At 43.3% G+C, this 19982-nt stretch overlaps 1 protein-coding gene across 2 annotated transcripts in view; it reads right to left on the bottom strand.

Annotated features, from left to right (window-relative positions):
* The window catches only part of EPHA3 (EPH receptor A3), an 853417-nt gene that overhangs the window by 233435 nt on the left and 600000 nt on the right, over positions 1-19982 (bottom strand). For both annotated transcript variants that reach the window (XM_085622346.1, XM_085622345.1), the window contains exon 10: positions 13946-14071. In XM_085622346.1, coding sequence (XP_085478472.1) covers positions 13946-14071 — 126 coding nt within the window. The remainder of the gene's footprint in view (positions 1-13945; positions 14072-19982) is intronic.

The raw sequence follows: 19982 nt of genomic DNA on the forward strand, positions 1-19982 counted from the left end.
GGCCAGCAAAAGCAGATTGTTTAGAAAGTTCACTCACCAGTAAACATTCAGGCTTTAACCCCATGGCTTAATAGTTACCGTAACCCTAGAGCTGCACAAACACTGCTTGATGGCTTCACATTTGATTTCAGGATCCCTGTAGTGGTCCTCTTTACCAAGAATGAGCAATCCTTGCATGCAAATAAAGCGGTGGTCAGGCAACAAATTGGCAAGAGTGCACGCTGTGCAGGGTAGCCGGTCCTTTCGATTCGGTGCCTTTTGAGTATTGTGTATGCTTTTAATTAGGGGTGGTGCCCAAGAATGAGTTGGGATAGTTTTGACTCAGACATAACCTTTCAGCTCCTAGGGAGAGCTCTGTGAACCAGGCTAATGATCTTGCACTGTTCTCAATGAAATGCACTCTGTTTGACACAGCCATAGCAATATTGCAACAATTCAATTGGGTATGGGTGAGCTGTTAGCAAAACCATATATTGAATCAGCTTTTCATTTGTTGCCAGTGCACTCAGATGATTTCCATTTATTGGGGTTCCAATTTGAGAGTGCATTTTATCTTAACAGATGTAGGCCAATGGGGTGCCCGTTTTTGTGCGCATATTCTAAGCAATCAGTTTCTTCCCAAAGTGGATCTTTAAGAAGATGACGGCCACCAGGTGGGTGCTGCAAAACCTGGACGATTTCCTCTTCTTTGACCTCGCAGCCTCATGGCATTTTCACTTGGGTCGTCCAAGGCTTTGTTGACTTGCTGAGGCGTTTTGGGATCTTCTTGTCTTAGGGCAAGACATGCAGCCCATCCACTGTTATTACTTTCCTGAGCATTGAGTTGGATTCGGTGGGGGGCAGTGTGCAGGCTCCCAAAGGATAAGGTGGCCTTGTTTAGGAGCTCCCAGAAGGACTGCCTTGGAGCCAGAATGGTGATACATCAGTTGCAGATGTTAGTTGGTCAGCTGAATTTTGCCTTACCCATTATCCGCATGGGGCAGCCATTTTCCAGATCTATTGCTCCAGCAATGGTGGACCTTAAGCAGCTGCACCATTGGCCGCAGCAATCTCTGGAGGTTAAGAAGAATTGGAGGATTTTAGGCTCCTTTCTATAATGCTTTAATAGAATTGTGGCATGGGTACACCCGCCACAGTCTAGCCTTGAGTTGGGTCTGTTCACAGATTCTGCATGGAGTGTGGGTTTCAGTGCTATCCTGGGTACCTACTAGATCAAGCAGCAATAGCCAGTTGAGTAGTGTCATGTTGATTTGGTAAGATACATAGTGTTCCTGGAGCTGGTCCCTATAATTGTTGCCCTAACAATTTGATCTGCTCAGCTCTGTGATTGTGCAGTGGTTTTCTGATCTGAAAACAAAGGCGGTGGAAGCCATAAATCAACAAAAAGCGAGCTACCGAATGGTTTTGAGACTGTGCAAGGAGTTGATCTTGCAGTGCCTAGTTAATCACATTACATTCAAGGCTAAGAATGTATCATGTATATTAAATAATGCTGCTGATGCTTTGTCTTGCCTAAAGCTGCAGGAGTTTAGGAGCTACCACCCGGAGGCAGCAGCTCATCCCACGCCTTTCACGGCCCATCTTTGGAAGCTTGCTGCCCCATTCTACCAGACCTTGTGGCAGCCAGCTTAGTACCTAAATCAAGAAGACTATGAGTGAGTATCCCAGCAATATGTTTCTTTGATCAAGGGGGAGAAGGAGAGGTGTTCTCACAATCTTCCTGGCTGGTGTTCTTAATAATGCTGAGGTGGGACGGCTGGTCAGTGGCATAAAAGTATTTGGCTGTCCCTCCTTCTTTGCAAAACTTGGTGGTTATAAAAATATACCCACTACATTTCTTATCATGAAGGCCCTCAAGGGTTGGCAGAGGCTTGAGGGTCAGTATAAGGACTCAAGAAGGCCAATTGATGCATGGAGGCGGTCTACCATGGTGTCCATATGTGCCATTCACATTTTGAGGCACAGCTGTTTAAAGCAGTCTTTTGCCTAGCCTTTTACTGGGAGGTCCGGGTGGGGGAGTTAGTCGGGCAGTCCAAGAAAGACATCCATAGCAACCTACTGTTTGATCAGATAAGCTGGCTTCAGAGGGTCATTGCCAGTTACCTTGCCCTTCGTTAAAACGGGACAGTTGGCAGAGGTGAGCATATAATCTCGCATAGGACCCCAGGCTCTAAGGCCTGTCCAGTCCAATCTCTCCTGGATTACCTGGCCACACAGGGGCCAGCAACAGCACACCTATCTCTAGGTTTCAATGTACAAGGGTTCTGAGGATCATGCAAGCGGTGATTAGGATTGACCCATCCATTTAAAGAGCCTACCCATTCCGCATAGGGGTGGTAACGTATGCAAATGGTGTGGGCTTGGACAAGCAGCAGGTACAAAGGAATGTCAGATGGCAGTTTGACTGTTACAAGAATTATATGCACCTGCACATGGTCTTAATCTAATGCTGTTTTCTCTTCCTTCCCTTCCTCTGTGCATGTAGGTGCTATGCCCACTTGGGAGGTGTGGGTGTCAAGCCACTCTTTCATCCCCAAGGCCTAGGAGGCATATTGATCGGGTGACTTTGTAACATGTACAAAAGCTAATAGTTACAACATGAGATGGTATGGAAAGGGCCAAGGGGGCTTCCACCACCAGTTCTCGTGAACCTGCACCTTGGGGGGTAACGATTTTGTCCAAATGGGACATAGGGATTATTCGATGCCATTTTTGGTAAGGTGATATGGCTTGCGGAACGTTTCCCTGAAGCTTTGAGAGTTTGGTCCCATAATGTGCCAAGACAGTCTTGGTGTTGGGAGGCATTCTGTCCATGCACTGAATTAATCCATTACTGAGGTCCTCTAGGTTGGATTCCACCCCCATGGTTGTATCTGGGGGAAGAAGTGCTTTCTCTGTGATGGGGTGCACCTGTCTCCTGAAGGAAACAGTATGTTTCTGAATAACCTCTTCGCTTTTGCCAGTTTGTTTCACGACTTGTGGGCGGGGGGGGGGTCTAGATGGTCAGTGAGCCATGCCGGCCTGTGACAAGGTGAATTCATGGTTGACTGAGTCTTTTCAGGGTCATCCGGCACATTTCTGTGTCACCCTGCGCATTTCACAAAATAATACACTCACAATATCAGTGTCAGTGGGACCTCAAACGGGGTGCTCGCAGCGTTCATTAGAAAAGCTGCAATTGAAGGAGTTGGGAGTGGAGCTTTACACATGCGCATTGGCACTTAAGGACTAGGCCCTTTGGGGGTTGGACGGTACAATCTGTTCCAGGGGACAAATACATGACCCAGTTGCCCAGATTGGCTCTCTGATGGTGTGGGGAGGACCCAGGTGGGATCGCTCTGGGGTGTAACAGGCCTCCTGCATGGAGATAAGCTCCTATATTTCATGTAAATAGTATTTTGAAAGGTAAGTATAGGGATTTTCGTGTAAGAGCGGTAATGCAGTGTCAGGCACATGGTTATCAGGGTACAAGCCAACCACTCACAGATGTCGTTTGCTGGGGTGGTTAGGCAGTCAAGTGACTTGGTTTATAGGTGAATCTGTTAAGCATGGTGGAACAATGTAAAAATAATGTCAAATTTTCTATATTATGTTTTGTGTGATGTGATTTAAAGTTGCCTGTGTTGAATTATTAAATACAGCCTGAGATTGGAAAATCTCTAACCAAAAAATCTAAAGGTGTGGACTCAGGCTGTCTAGGTGAGCAACGTTCTGGGAATGGTGGATGGAGGGATGTCTGTATTTCATTTGAGTGGTTGCAAAGGGCCTTGATGTGTCCCTTCCCATAATGCCTTCAGCAACCTTTTGCCCACTGCAAACAAGGTTTTTGCCATTCTTTCCCTTGAAATCACTTCAGATGTTTAATGTATTGTGAAAGTGGCTGGGGGTAATGTTAATTTAGGCTAGGGAACAAAAAGGGGCCCTTGAAAAGGAATGGGGGGGCAGAACCATGGGAAGTTAAATCAAAACAAGCATCAATAACCGCCCAAACCCCATATTATTACATCTGTCTACATCCAGGAAAACATCATTCTTCAAAACATATACATTGAGCCACAAAAAATGTAAACACCAAAACTGTATATATAATTTACTATGATGGTTTTTATTCATTGTTTTTTCTTTTGAACATTTGTTCTCCTATCGTTCATAATATGCACGTTTGGACAATATGAGAGAAAATGTTAAAAAGAAAACAATGAATAAAAAGAATCATGAGAAAATATATACAGCTTTGGTAATTATATATTGTGTGGCTCAGTGTATAGGTTTTGAATAAGAATATTTTCCAGGATGTATACAGATGTAAAGATTGATATCCATTTGCACTTTGAAAGACATGCCAGTTTAACTCTCTGTGATGTGATTCCTGTGAGTCCTGTAAGAGAGTTTCACTGCACTGGCACAAATGTGCTGCCATTCGCCTTTCACAATTTATTGATCTCTATGGATAGCTATCTCAAAAAGCTCTTTTTATTTTATGTTATTGTAAATTGTATAATTGAGATTGGAATGGCACCTCAGCTGTGTGTTCATACAAAGTAGGTGCTCCAGCTACCCATCATCAAAGAGCCTTGTAGTCCAGAGACCATACTAAACGTCAGAGTTTACCACACCTAAAGAAAGGTGCAAAGCAGGTCTGAGCCTCTAGGCAGTAGCAGCTCCTCTGCTTTGGCTGAGGAGTGTCGAACCACTGCTTTTAAGCAGTGCAAGGTAAAGGACACATAATATGATAATAACTTTGAGTTATTAACATTTTATGTTTCCGTGCTGCTTTGCAGGCAGGCGGGTGTGTGGGTGGGTGTTCATAGAGGTGTGCGGGGCAGCTCTACTCTCGGAGCAGGGCAGGGGAGGAATGGCTTGCACATGACTGTTTGGCCGGCCCTCTCGGGCTGCCCAAAAAGTCATGTGCGCTTTACCTGTTCTCCATGCAGGCTGCATTACAGCCTGTGTGGAGAACATGCCCAGGCCCCCATTCCCTGACTGAGCATCGAACCAGGACGCTCAGACCAATCACAAAGCTGCATTGCAGAGATTGGTTAAAGGAGTCTGGGTGCTTACCAATCACAACGCTGCATTGCAGCGTTGTATTTGTTCAGGGGAGCCTGGCTGTGCTTCCTGTTCCTCGAGTCCGACGAAGAGAGGCAGAAGAGAGCTGCGGGACCCGGTGCCAAAGTAAGTGTGTGTATATATATATATATATATATATATATATATATATATATATATATATATATATATATATACCCTGACACCATCGAGCCAAGCCACCACTGCCTCTAGGTCAATGATACTATTGCTAAAAATACACATTTGAGGGATTCATGCAGTAGCCAAAATCCCTAGAGTCCTGCACTGTCTTTACGTATATGTTTATTATTTGCTTCTATCTTTACAGTTTACATTTACCAACCTTTTTAAATGTAAAAATTAATGTAACATTAACGTATAGTAAAATATAATCACATTACTTCTTATTATTTCTGTTCATCACTTTTAATAATTATTACTACATATAAAAAAGAAACATTTTTTACTCTAGGTTGATTTTTTTAATGAACCTTCAGAAAAATCATAGTTTAAAATACCATATATTTAAATTGATTAAATATTTTATTCAAAATTAAGTTAATCAAACTTTACTATTTTTGATTTTGTTGTACATTTAAAATAAATATAAAACAATTTTACATGATTAATTAACATAAAAATATATCTGCTTTTTGTGCACGTCTAGTAAACTCCAACACAGGAGAAGGATGAATGCATGAGTTGACCTTGCCAAAATTGGAACTTGTGACCTGCAGGTCCTACTAATTGTTAGAAACAGGATCTAATCTCTTTTCATCAATTTGCAGATTTAAAGCAGACGTTTTTAATAGCCTTCTATTTAAAGCAGTGCAGACCAGGAGCTATCTAGTGGAAAGTGCAAACCACTTTCAGTTTGCCTCGTTGAACCACTAGAAGTCAGGGTTCTTCTCCCCAGCCAGAGAACCGATCACTCAATAGTATAAAGTTCAAACACATCTTCTTTATTTACGTAGACACCTGTTTCACTCCTGTTTTCTCGCTGAATGTTAAATTTCCATCGGCTGCTCTGCCGCCTCTGGTGCAGGAAACCAGGGTTCGAGCCTCGAGGTCGGGTCCACATCCTGTGATTCTGGGCAAATCACTTAATCTCCCCGTGCCTGAATGTGTAATGTAAATACGGTGCTATGGAAAGCGCTCCAATACCTTCGGGTCGAGTTCGCGCTATATAAATATGCAACAAAAATAAAAGCACGCTGGTCGTCAGTCAGCTTTAACAATCTGTTTTATCAAAAGGCTCACTTTCGGATTCCCCTGCAGCTTTCTTTTTTGTTTAGGCCGATAGGTGGAGAGCAAGATTCTGATGGCATTGCCTTCCCGTGGCACCTCGTATACCAGAGTGCATCCATTTCTCTGTACCGCTAACCCAGGCAGCCTTCTCAACTCTGTCGCGGTTCTGTGATTTCATTGGGTGCTGTTGCGGTTGCTTACTCGTACCTAGAGAGCCAGGAGTGAGCGCTGCTGTGCTGCTGGTTTCACAAAGGTTACGGGGAGCAGCGCACCCTGGTGGATCAACAATAGAAAAATGCACTCCTAAGGCTTCGATGAAACCCGACGCCTTGCGCTTCACTCTAATAGCGTTGTGTCCGTCAGAAAAACAGAGGTAAGAATGAAACCCGTGTTTTAGAGCACGGTAGATCCTTTCAGTATCCCATAGAATTACAGTGCACGACTAGTCTGTATCTGCACGCCAGTGCGTTTCCGAATCTTTATTTCACGTGTCTATTCTTTGCTTTAGCTTTCTTCTGTAATCCAGCCTGTCAGCCGCCCTTCCATCCCCAAAAAACATAAAACATGAAATATCTCTCTATATATCTATCTCTGCTTTCTATCTATCTTTCTATCTATCTATCTTTCTATCTATCTATCTATCTTTCTATCTATCTATCTATCTATCTATCTATCTATCTATCTATCTATCTATCTATCTATCTATCTATCTATCTATCTATCTATCTATCTATCTATCTATCTATCTATCTATCTATCTCTCTATCTATCTATCTATCTGCCATCTATCTATCTATCTATCTATCTATCTATCTATCTATCTATCTATCTATCTATCTATCTATCTATCTATCTATCTATCTATCTATCTATCTATCTATCTATCTATCTATCTATCTATCTATACTGCTATCTATCTATACTGCTATCTATCTATCTATCTATCTATCTATCTATCTATCTATCTATCTATCTATCTATCTATCTATCTATCTATCTATCTATCTATACTGCTATCTATCTATCTATCTATCTATCTATCTATCTATCTATCTATCTATCTATCTATCTATCTATCTATACTGCTATCTATCTATCCATCCATCCGTCCGTCCGTCCGTCCGTCCGTCCATCCATCCGTCCATCCATCCATCCATCCATCCATCCATCCATCCATCCATCCATCCATCCATCCATCCATCCATCTATCTACCTATCTACCTATCTACCTACGACACAAAGGTGGTTTATAGTTGTCTTCATTTAAATGTTATTGGAACTTTCAGCCATCCTACCATAACTGAATAACAGCCTCTTGTTGACTGACATGTAACCCTAAACCACTGCTTGTGGACACAAATATACACTATGGGATAGATTTCCAAATGTGTCACTGTGTCGCCCAGCAAGTCAGCTTGCTGCGCGGCATTGTGTGACAGGGAAAGGGAAGGAATGCTCCGTATTTAAGTCAATACTGCACATTCCTGCCTTTTCCACTGGAGTGGAGCCCTTTTGAGAGCCTAGCGCCAATGCAGGTACCCTTGCAAGGGTGCCTCAGTTAAATGCAGGATTTCTTTTGTGCAGGAAGGAGCACCTTCCTGCACAAAAACAATACTGAGAGGCAAATTCCTCTTTCTGCAGCACACATACAAAGAGGAAGTAAAGAGGAGAAATTAAGACAGTTCTCCTTGTTTCTCCTCTCCTGGGAAGGCATTCACAGGTTTGCCAATTCTAGGAAATCTTGCAATGCATCAAAATCCAATGGAGTTGCCTGGGAAAACCCGTGCAATGCCCATGGCATGCCTTCCCAGGGCAGAGTGGGGCAACGCAGTGATTTGCACTGCGTTGCTTTACTCCAAATTTATGGAGCCACTCAGCATCATGCATAGTTGCGCATGTCCCGACGTTGCATGGTGCAAATGCGATGCAAACCAGGTGATAAATATGCCCCTATGTTCTCTTAAGATGGAAGTACAGCAAGTTTAAACATTAACTGTTGTAAACTGCACATATGTATGCACACAATGTTTCTGGTCTGGGCCTATCACGCAAAAAAATGGCAACATCGCTAGATTTTCAGGCCATCACAGTGAATATGTATTAGTCAGAGCACATGTAATTAATGTCACTGTGATTTAATTACTTATTTGTTGTCAGTCTGAAAATCGGACAGGATTTCAATATTAGGTGTCCTGATAGCCCACGCCATAGCATCTGTGGCTGGAGTTAGCACAAAACAGAATTATCGCTTTACCTCTCTAGTTCACTAGAGGGTCACTGTGAGATGCTGGCTTGGTATATGATGCTCACTTATGTAAGTAAACCCTGCACCAATCCAGACAACCCTTATGGTGATTTTAGTGGTCTTAGACAACCTTAGAAAGCTCTCTAAGTGGTAGCTGTGGAGAGCAGCTTTCAGTCCAGAAGGATTGTAAAGCAGCTGTTTTACCAGAACATAATCTTATTGGTATAGAAAAAGAACCACACATTGTATTTATAAAAATATGTATTTATTATAATACACTCACTAACACATACAGGTATCTCCAACATGGAGATTTACACAATGCACACAATACTTTTCAATATAAACAGGTAAGTAGCTCAGAATACACAGTGGTCACCAGGGGTGAACCAAACCATATACTATAATATTGGTATGCGAACCATGACTCAAGTAAAGACCATACCCAAAGCATGTACAAGTGCTGGGGACCCAAGGAACCACCCAACCTGAGTATCTAGAAGCCCCACGGAGGTCGTGTGTAGTGTAGGAACATGACCGTGTTCTCCGTACAAATCAACGGGTAAGTTGCGGTTGCAATTATGAAGAAGAAGGATCCTTCCCAGTGGACCCTGACGAAACCCAGTGAAAGACAGGAGGTTGGAGAGACACCCCACCTGTGGATACCCTAGGAACCAGGATACCAACACCAGGAAGCCAGGTGCACAGGTGAGAAGTGGCGTCGGAAACAGTCGTCAAACTCAGTGGGAGACTTTAGGAAGATGCTGCTGCTGGAGAAAGTGAAAGTGCCCGGAGGAACCCAAAGGTGGATTCAAGGTGAGAAGTACCTGCTTGCAGAGGGGACAGAGTCTAGGTCACTCAAGAGCGACCAGGAGGCACGGAAGACGAGTGCCCATGTTGTCGAGTGTTGCAGGAGAGTTGACAGTGACCTTGGAGCTGCAGCTGTGAGGACAAGGCGACGATGTGGAAGACCAGGAGCCATTCACAAGTTGTTCCACATTGTATGTCAAGAGTTGAGGGGGTCGGTGTCCGTTTGTAGCACCAACAAGCCTTTGGCAACTGTAAACAATGTGGAAAGCGAAGACGGTGCAGTGTCAGGACCTGCAAGGTCCAGGTGACTCACCACAAGCATGGGAGTCAGGGCAGCCCCGAGCAATCAGGGAGCCCACAGAAATCAAAGACAAGCATCAACAGGACCCACAGGTCGGAGGAACTGGAGTTGCAAGAGGACCTCGAGGAGCTCGCCAAAGATGCAGGTCCACAGTGCAAGTAATGTGCTGAGGACAAAGATCTTGGCAACAGGAGATAATTGAGGTGGGGGCTAAGAGGAGCCCGAAAATCTTGGAGGAAGGAACCCAACAAGCCTTAGTAACAGCAAGTCGACGCAGTGCACAGGGGATCAGTCCCGGTGGCTCCCACAAGGGATACTGGACTCGAACTTGGTGAGAGGACAGGGCAGGCCTCGAGGGATGTGAAGAACCACCACTTGTGTTGCTGAGCCTTCCGAGGTCCGTGGGAGGCCAGAATCAGCAGACTGGTCAGCTTAGTTGCAGTGCCTGCAGATGCAGGGAAGTGACTCCTTCACTTCAAGGGAGATTCCTTCTGTTGTCTTAGATGCCCAGAGGCCTTGGAAGGTTCCTGTATGGAGCACAGGCACAGACCTTGTAGCAGACAAGCAGGACGACAAGATCAGAAGCAGCATGAGTCTTACTGGTAGCAGCCTTGATGCCCAGAGCAAAGTCCAGCGAAGTCCAGAGTGCCCAAACGGTCGAAGAACTGGTGTCTTGAAATGAATCTTGTCCCACGATGAATCTAGGGACCCACCCTCAGGTAAGCCCTTAAGTACCCTAAGGTAAGGGTTAGGACCATTCAGGGTTCCCTCCCAGGGGAGGGGTCGGACCGTGGGGAGGATACTCCCATGTCCTTTGTCCAGTTTCGCCCCAGAGCGGGAGCCAAGCTTGCTTGAACTGGACTATGCAAGAGGGCTCCAAATGTGCCCTTCAAGCAGACTGAGTGGCACTGGCAAGTGCTCCCACCCGGCTGCTATACACTAAACCCTGCCTGGGAGGTGGTAACACCTCCCTGTGATAGGATACATATTGTTCTTTCTTTCCCTGCTCGAGCTTGCCTCAGCAGCAGGAGGGCAGAATCGTGTCTTTGGTTGGCAGCAGCCATGTCGTGCTGACTGGGTCTAGAAGACCGGAACCAGGAGCACTGAGGGCCAACGGAGGGCCTTTACAGTGCTTGGAATCATACCTGGGGGTATGATTCCAACATGTTTGATACCAAACATGATAGGGTTTACATGATAGGGTGTGTTCCAGCCAGTTTTGAGATGGTCATTGTGAAATGACATGGTGCCCCTCTATATGTTATATGGCTAATGCACTTACAGCCCGGGACAATGGACAACGAAGGCTGTAGGGGTGTCCTGCTCATGCAGGGGCACCCTCACACTTAGAACTGAGCACCCTGCTTTCAGGATTAAAAGGCTTGCTTTCGGGGTGACTTATATTTTTTAAGTGCAGTGACCTTAAACATAGGGAAAACTGTATCTTTTGTAAGTGGTGCAAGCACCAGCTTACACAGGCTGCAATCGCAGGCCTGTAGTTGCAGTTTGAGAGGTCCCTCCTGGGTGGCAAAATACATGCGTCAGCCCATGGGAGACCCCTGGGGTACCTATGCCCTGGGTACCTCAGTACCATATACTAACGACTTATAAGGGTACCCCAGTATCCAATCTGGGATGTACCTAAGTACTTACAATAGCAATTTAGGGAAGAAAGCAGAGAGACTGGTGTCCTGATTATCAGGATCCCAGCAGACTAGTCAGAAACATCATAGCACCAGGCAAACAGTGGGGATAACCATAAAAGCAGATCCTACTTTCCTACAGTCAAAGTCAGAATCTGATGTCACTAAACATGGGACCGATAGTGATAGGCAAACTGAACAAGCTCTGGCAAAGCTAAGAGGTCAAGAGTTAATGTGCTAATGTGAGACACATAGGAGGGAGCTAGGAGGGGCGAACATTGAGGGCTATAGATGTAAAGTAGTTCTTCATGCAGTTCTATGCCATCACTCAAATGGAGGTGAAATGGTACGCTCAAACGGTCAACAGAGTTAGGTCTGAGTTCAGTTCTCTGCTGGGCTAAGGCGCGACTTGATTGGTAAACTCTGTAGCAAATGGCTGAAAGAAGTTGGCCATAGAAGGACAATGATTGAAAAGGGCCAACCTAAAACCCATTCTATCTATTTTGTTAGCAATAGTTCTGTTTGACAATTAGCTATGAAAAATTAAACCTAAATATTTTGAAAAGTGTATTGCAACTGGCTCAATAATGCCCTTTCCTGTACAAGAAGTCAACCTAACAATCTGCCTTCCTGTCAGCTTTAATACTCACCACTATCTGCTGCCTGCCTGATGATCTGAATTAGCAATGTTCAAGTCTGTGAAGTTGTTGTCATACAAGCCTCCCCTAATTCCCCCAAATACATTGATTACCAACTGTAGGTCACAAAGTAGTCTCTACATGGGTTTTTGTACTGAAATTAAGATTGTCATGTCCCTTTAATTTTTTTGCATAAAGAAAGACTGTCAGTCATTCAGTTTCAAAGTCACTTTACTTCACTGGCATAATAAAACCTTCCCACTCTCATAGTTTCACCATCGCTCTAAATCTCATGCATTGCATAGTTCCATCTATTCTCTGCCTATTGATATCTGACTGTCATAACCAAACATGCCATATTGTACCGTCAAAACATTGCTTCGAACGCCTTGTTCAGTAAAGGACTCAAACAAAAATAATGATCTTCTGCAGAACTGATATCACTTTAAAAACACATAATTACTGGACAGTATTTTGATGAATTTGATTTTGACTGAAAACAGTTCAGCAATCAACATACCCAACCACGGCCTATGAATCTGTACTGAAAAGTTCTCTCGGTTGTACCCTGGGACAAGAAAGTTAGTACTAAATAGGCCTTGGCATTTAATTTATTTAACTGAGGGGTCTCCAACCCTTTCTATAATAAGGGCTACTTGTGTTCAATGGAAATCATCCTGAGCTACTAATATTAGTGATGCAATAGTCACCACCCCATCCAAGATTGTCAGCAGTAATCACATCTGTGTATTAAGCAGGGTTTCCAGAGCTAATGTAAAAAAATCCTTTGAGAATTTGAAATTACTGTACATGGGTAATACATAAAAGCCATTGCTGCAATCCTCCTGGCTCTAAGGTAATACTATGAGTAAGAAACTTCCCCAACTCAATAATAGCTTTAAATTTTTTTTGAAAACACAGATATTGTTTGCCAAACATCAGCTTATGAGTTCTGAAAATAGACATCTTGAGAACATGCTTTTGATTTTTAGTATACATATAAGAATTCAACCAGGTAAAAGCTTCTATGTTAGCAGGCTGGGCTGAACAGGGCGGATGTGAGGAGAGATACTCACAGGTAGCTGTAGAGCTACGGGTAGCTCACAAGCTACTCTTTGCAGACATTTTGGCTGAACAAAGAGAGAGAAAAAAGAAAGCGTTCTGACAATAGCTATCAGATAGGGACTCTTTTACTAGCAGACAAGTCCATGATGCTGACCTCATGACACTGCAATACAAATATGTTTAATTTATTCAAGACTTCTCCTTCACTGTGAATACACATTGAACACCTTTGGGGCTTTAATGGAATAAAAAAACATCTCAAACATGTAAGGGAGTTTTATTGGGAAAGATCAACACATCGCCTAAAGACTTATGCTTTTAAGATGTTTTTAGAAGTATATTTTTTGAGTGGAGCTGGATCAACATTGTAACTGCGCAATTTGCAAACAAACCTTTAGATTTTGCTAGAAAGGGCAATTTGGACTACACAAAAATAAAGAGATGCAGAGTCAAATAATAACAGAAGTAGATCCATGCTAGAGCCTGCCAATGAGAAAGCAGCAAAAAATGAACCAATTTTCAGAGTGAGGTCGGCCAAACTGAATATAACTTGTATAGCTCAAAAACAAGAAAAGGATATCAATGTATTATAATTATTATTAGTAGTAGTGGTAGTACTAGTAGTAGAACTAGTAGTCTTGTTTTTTGTTGTTATCTTGTGGCTATTGTTATGTTGTTCTTGCTACGGATATTTTTGGTTTTGTTATTGATAATGTTAGTATTTGATAATAGTTTTTGAGAGAAGAACAGCAGTATCAAACTCACACAGTGTTGATTGAGGGCCCAGGTAGTGAATCAATAATAAGAGAACACGCCAATAAAAGTAATCTTAATCACCCCAGAACTCCATATTTGTCGAATGGCAATGATACATGAATTAACGAATTCTTCATAAATCACAAAAACCTTTTGTGTTCACAATTACCTGCTCCAACAACTTTGTCAATTGACACCGAAGTAGAATCGAGTTCCTTTGCAAACTCATGCACAGCCTGGTTCGGATCCTCATAGGTGTGAGGGTCAATGTATGTTTTCAGTCCAGAAAGCTTTACTGTGTAAGAGTAATAAAAAGCAATTAACCATGAGAACACTATGGAGAGTGTAAGAATATGCACTACTGAAGGATGGACAAATTAGCATGACAACATATTTGCATATGTCACAGAGAGGAAACATAAGAATTGATTAGATCTTTTTAAATGTTTATCAGGGTCGTTAAAATCAATTTAATAATTAAAGTGATGCACAGTATGTGATTCATTCAAATGACATAGAGATAAAATGGTAAGACTTATAAGATAAGTTCTTTGATCACATCGTATCTTAATCCAAAGAAAACAAAAAACTAAAAGCAGAAGCAATCGTCTGCTTTTCTTTTTCAAAATTAATTGAAGATCATTGCTTTCATACAGATATAAAAGAAAGGCTTTATTTAAAGTAGAAATCCTTTTGCAATCTTAGACAATATCAGGAAGAGTTTATTTGTTCAATAACTTAAAAGATGAGCATTTTGGCGGTGCTTACAAGCTGTGCACAACAAGGTCTCAGACTCCATTTAATATGCTAACATTAAAGAATGTGCACTGGATACTTAAAAATAAATTAATCTTTAGACACATGTTGATATCTCAGGAGAGCCCATCTTCAAAAACAGAAAGATGTTGTCACATAGGGTTTACAAAATCCTAATTGTAAATCCCACTTCTTTCATCTGACCAACTAGGTGATTTTAGTCAAATTATTTAATCTGCATACTCCTCAATTCCCTTCTTTGCACAAAACAACAACATTTTAGGAAGAAGCTAACCACTGGACATACAGAATTGTAAACCTAAGCTGTCAGTAGTGAAGTTGTTTTCCATCCAAGTGATAGAGCAAAATGACAGTGTTTGCAAACTTTGAATTCCAGCTGTATTCGAGCGGATGGCTCGTATTGAGGCTTTACATTAGCAGATCAACTGTATATCAATAACAATGTAGCACATTTTGTCCACAAGAATGGCAGAGAGTAGATTAGAAAACCATGAAGGTTTATTTGCAGATTAGCAAATTGCAAACTCAAATCAATCAAAATCAATCAAATGAGGTTTAAATCAATAATCATCTGGTTTCAGCATAAATCAATATAATCCAAGCAAGTCAGAACAGCAAATGGAAATCCAAGTTATTTATGGATTATGGCAGGCATATCATAAAGATTCAGCTCCCCTGAAGGGAATCTTCCTAATGTTGATCTAAGGTTACAGAAGTGGAGTTGGGGGAGTTTTAGGCAGCAGGTGCCAGTAGATATAGCCTCTAAGAGAGAACCAAATGAAGGTTCTAATCAGACAGAGAAAAAACTTGCTTGCTCGAGAGATTAACTGTAGGTGTAAGGTCTCAAGAGTGGCAGGGAAGAGTCCGCTTTCGAAGGTGGACAGGATCAAGTCTAACTGCATATCTCTGGAAAGCACAATTAAAAACATGAAATTCAACAAGATGGACACTCCTTAAGGTTCCCACAGAGAAGAAACCAAAACTAAGTGTTCACAAACCTCCTGGTGACAGCCCTCTTCTCAAGACCCATGGAAGAAAATGGAAGATATCAGCTTTGTGGCCTTTATAGAGATAGTGCAAAGGAAGGTATATCTCGACCTGCCCGTCTCACCAATAGGTGTAAAGAATTATTTTAGTCAAATCACAGTATACTGCACAGATTATACTGTGATTTGACTTTGGTTAGTTTGGAAAGTATGTATTCTGGACCAGTAATCTCCCTATCCTCTCTCTTGTGATATATGTTAAGAATTATTGCCCAGCTCACTAAAAGACACATTCAGTGGCCTTCACATAGAATTTAACAATAAGAATACAGTTTTAAAAGAGCACACGCATCACGCCAGGAGGCACTGAATTTAATTCCAGCAGGGTCCTGCAGTGCGGGAGCCTTTGTTTGAGGCTGAGGTGGGGGCAGACCACAAGCCCCGGTCAACTTCGTGGCAGGAAGCCACCCGTCACCGCATCGCACCAGGAGGCGCTGAATATAAGCCCAGCAGGGCTCCCACAGCACGGGAGCCTTTGTTTGCAGCTGAGGTGGGGCGGATCACAAGCCCCAGTCATCTTCATGGCAGGAAGCTGCCTGTGACCACATTGCACCAGGAGGTGCTGAATTTAAGCCCAGCAAGGCTCCCACAGAGCCGGACCCGCCCGGGCACATGTTTGGGCAAAGACTGGGCCAAGAGCAGGCCAGTCTGCGCCTGTCCGCAGCCGACCAAGGCCGGGCCGGGCGCCCCCTCTTGATTCTACCTTCAGGAGTCACAGATACGTCTGGAAGCAGGTGAGAACTGCATTCACCCTTTGCCATGTCGAAGCAGAGACCTGAGGGAAGTCGGAGGGGGGGTCGCACACGCCCTTTGGTGCCACTTGGCTCTATGCTCGAGTGAGTAGTGGGCATCATTACAAATGAAATTGAACTTACAGAGAGGTGGTTGTCACTCGATTATTAGATATTTCTCCAGCAGTTGCCCTCTGAAAATGCTTCGGGGGTGCTGGTACTAATGTAACTACTGTTGCCTCAGTTAAGGGCGGATCATTAATGCCTAATATTTTGCCTACCCAACCTCCCATTAATTAGAGCACCAACACCATTACAAGTTCTGGTAGCAGGCCCATGTCACCTGGTCAGAAAAATGCACAACTGGACACACTACCGCTGGAAAATGCATCGGAAAGAACAGCAGTTAAGAGGAAAAGGGCAATCAACAAACAAGTAGGAAGCAAGAGGAAACAGCCTCCTAGAACAGCGTCTGGTAGTAACCAATTATAAATATGGTCCCAATCCGCTCAGTTGGGCAAAGTTTCACACTCTTTACAACCTCGATCACAATTAGCCTCACAACAATCAGCTAACAATTTCCACCCAGCAGTTACATAAATAGTAACGCCATCTTAGTCCCTCCCTGGGTGGACTCTTCTTTTAGTGACACCCTATATGATAGATCCAGTATTATCCTGGATACTAAATTAAAACCACTACTTGAGAGACTTGTCACACTTGAGAGGAAATATGATTCTACAAACTGCCCTGTTCAACCAAGTTATGCCGCTAGAAGTAATTCCTGTCACTTTAGCACAACACCTCAAGCTCCACCTTTATCCAGTGACACAGTATCGTATAGACCTTCCAACGCAGCCCACGGAGATGTCGTTTTAAACAACCATCGGGGATCTACCTCATCGCACGGACTATGTGGACAAAATCCAGGAAGTGATAGCGGATAACTCGCTATCAATCACCAGGAAAAGGTTCCTGTCACTAACTCAAATTGCACCCCCTGTAGATCAAAACATACTGTCCCCATAGGCAGCAACACCACAATATGTGTGACAGCACCTCAAGCAGGGCCGGACTGACTACCGGGCGTTTTGGAATTCTGCCGAGCAGGGGGCTGATTTCACTGCGGTGGGGGCTGATTTCGTTCATGGAGACCTGCGTGTACTTCGAAATAATTAAAGCAAAACGAATTTCGTTCAGTACACGCAGGTCCCCATCAACGAAATCAGCCCCCAGCCCAGAAGCATTCCAAAACGCCCGGAAGTCAGTCCGGCCCTGACCTCAAGTGGCTAAGGACTCTGCAGACATTTAGGACCTTCCACCGGCAGCAAGTGGTCTTGGCAGGAGCACCACCACTAAGGGATAGGCAAAGAGAATCTTGGGAGGACCTGAGAAATAAAAGCGCAGACTGGTTAATTAAACATGGAGGCCTTAGATCCACTGATATCAATGACATATTAATGGTTTGGAGGGTGAGCTGGGTCAGGAGATGCAAAAAAGTATTGCAGGTGACTGCATTGTGATTAAACTATGCTGATCAGCATTCTCCCACAACCTATTAAGACACCAGGAAGACAGTTGCCTTCTACTTAGTTTATTTTACAAGCCCATGACGGCGAGGCCCGCTTATCCTTTTCCCATCCTCCATTGGAAAATAGATTTGCTGCATTGGAGGGTCTGGACGGATTGGATTGACTGGAACCTATAGCTCTAAATGAGTTTGACCCAGCCATCATTGTTCCAGTCTCAGATTCCATCCCCCAGAATACACCAGGACCTTGTGCAACTGAGATCCCTAGAGACACAAATTTTAGAATTTTGAGTTGGAATATAGCTGGTTACATTCTAAATCTACATGCCCTGAGTGGCTTTCTTTTATCACTCAGTATGATATATCCTGATGTTTCAGGAGACCCGGTCCGTAAAAGAGGTACATATAAATGGCTTTGTTTGCTTTCACAACCCAGCCTCTCCATCAAAGTCTGGTCCTGTGATAGGGAATTTGGCAACCTGGGTTAATATTAAAGCAGGGGTGTGTGATTAGGCTTTAAAGGTAGATAACGCTAACCTCCTAACGATAAGTAATAAAAGAGGCCGGACACTATTTTAACACACTTTTATAACACTGATTTCACAAGCGTGCCCAATATGAACAATATGAGCTTATGTATAGGGGGAGATTTTAATGTAAGACTCTGTTCGGTACATTCTTATGAACCCTACTCAAGAAACCCCCATTTTAACTCTATGAAGGGCACAGTCGCTGTTGATAACCTTAATGCAAGGGAGCGTGAGCTAGCATCCCTGCTTGCCGCCCATGACTTAGTTAATGTCTTGGACGCCGCATCTAATGTGACTGATATTCCCTATACTTTTAAAGGTCGAGGCCAGAACTCTACTATTGATTATACATTTATATCCTCCAAACTTACAGACTCTTTCCTATATAGCAATGTGATCCTTTCTAGTTATAGTGAACACAGCCCCATTGAAACACTCCTTGTACTAGCCCCTAAGCCAAAGTACAATAAGGAGACTGGGGCTTGTCATCTCGATCCCTCTTCGGATGGTTTAAGGTTGAAATGGAGATCCATAGCACCTGAGCGTTTATTCCAGAAAGTAATTATTGAAAACCTCCTCCTAGTACAGGCTTGCCTTACTGAGGCTGATATCGCCAGTCCTGCAGATGTCGCTTTTGTCCACCTTTGTGACAAAATTAAAAAATAGCTCATGGTGCCAATACATGAATCCCCCACAAGACCACAATGGTTCAACCGGGATTGTTCTCTTGCTAATCGCCATTTGCGACGCACCCTTAAGGCCGCCCCAAAGAACTCTGCAGCTGTGATTGAAGCCTGCAAACAATATAAATAGGCATTGAGCCTCACAAAAGTAGAATTAGTGACCCAATAATGGGAATCACTTACCCTAGCAGCTAATAGTAGGAACAGTAACCTTTTCTGGGCTTCAGTTAAAAAACATGAAAGAGCCCAATTTTACAGTTCCAAAGATCGATCGTGATATCTCAAGTCAGGACTGGGAGACCCATTTTTCTAAAATCTATGCCCAGGTGAGTCCTAGCAATGTCATTCTGCCAGACCCCGACTTTAGTTAAATTCAACTGACTGTGGAAGAGGTAGAGGAGGCATTACAATCGAGTTTCGGGGGTAAGGTACCCTACCCTGACAGGGTACCCATTGAATTTTTGAAATATAACCAGACTTTTTGGAGCTGCTATTACTAAATGTTTTTTACTGCCTTGCCACTGCCCCTATCCCCGCATCATGGTCAACATCCATTATAGTGCCTATTTTTAACAAGCATTTGCAATGCAATAGGTCTCGCATTAGGAAAGTTTGAGCTTTTTGTATTGTAAATTGACTAATTTTTTATTTATGTGTTGGTATTGAAAATATTGAAATTACTAGCTCCCTCATGTACAATGTCAATAGTTTTAACTGTTGCAAATGTAACACCTATAGCAGTGTCAAAGAGCAGTGTGGCTTGGGCTGGAGTTCCAGAACAATGCAGCATCACACAGACAAGTGTGCAGGGAGAAAGTTGTGTAAGATGCCTGCGCATGGGGCTGGACCTCAAACAGCATCACACAGCTGAGTGTGCAGGGAGAGAGCCGTGTGGATGTCTGCACATG

Source organism: Triturus cristatus, chromosome 8 (assembly GCF_964204655.1).
Source record: "Triturus cristatus chromosome 8, aTriCri1.1, whole genome shotgun sequence".
NCBI classification, from domain to species: Eukaryota; Metazoa; Chordata; class Amphibia; order Caudata; family Salamandridae; genus Triturus; species Triturus cristatus.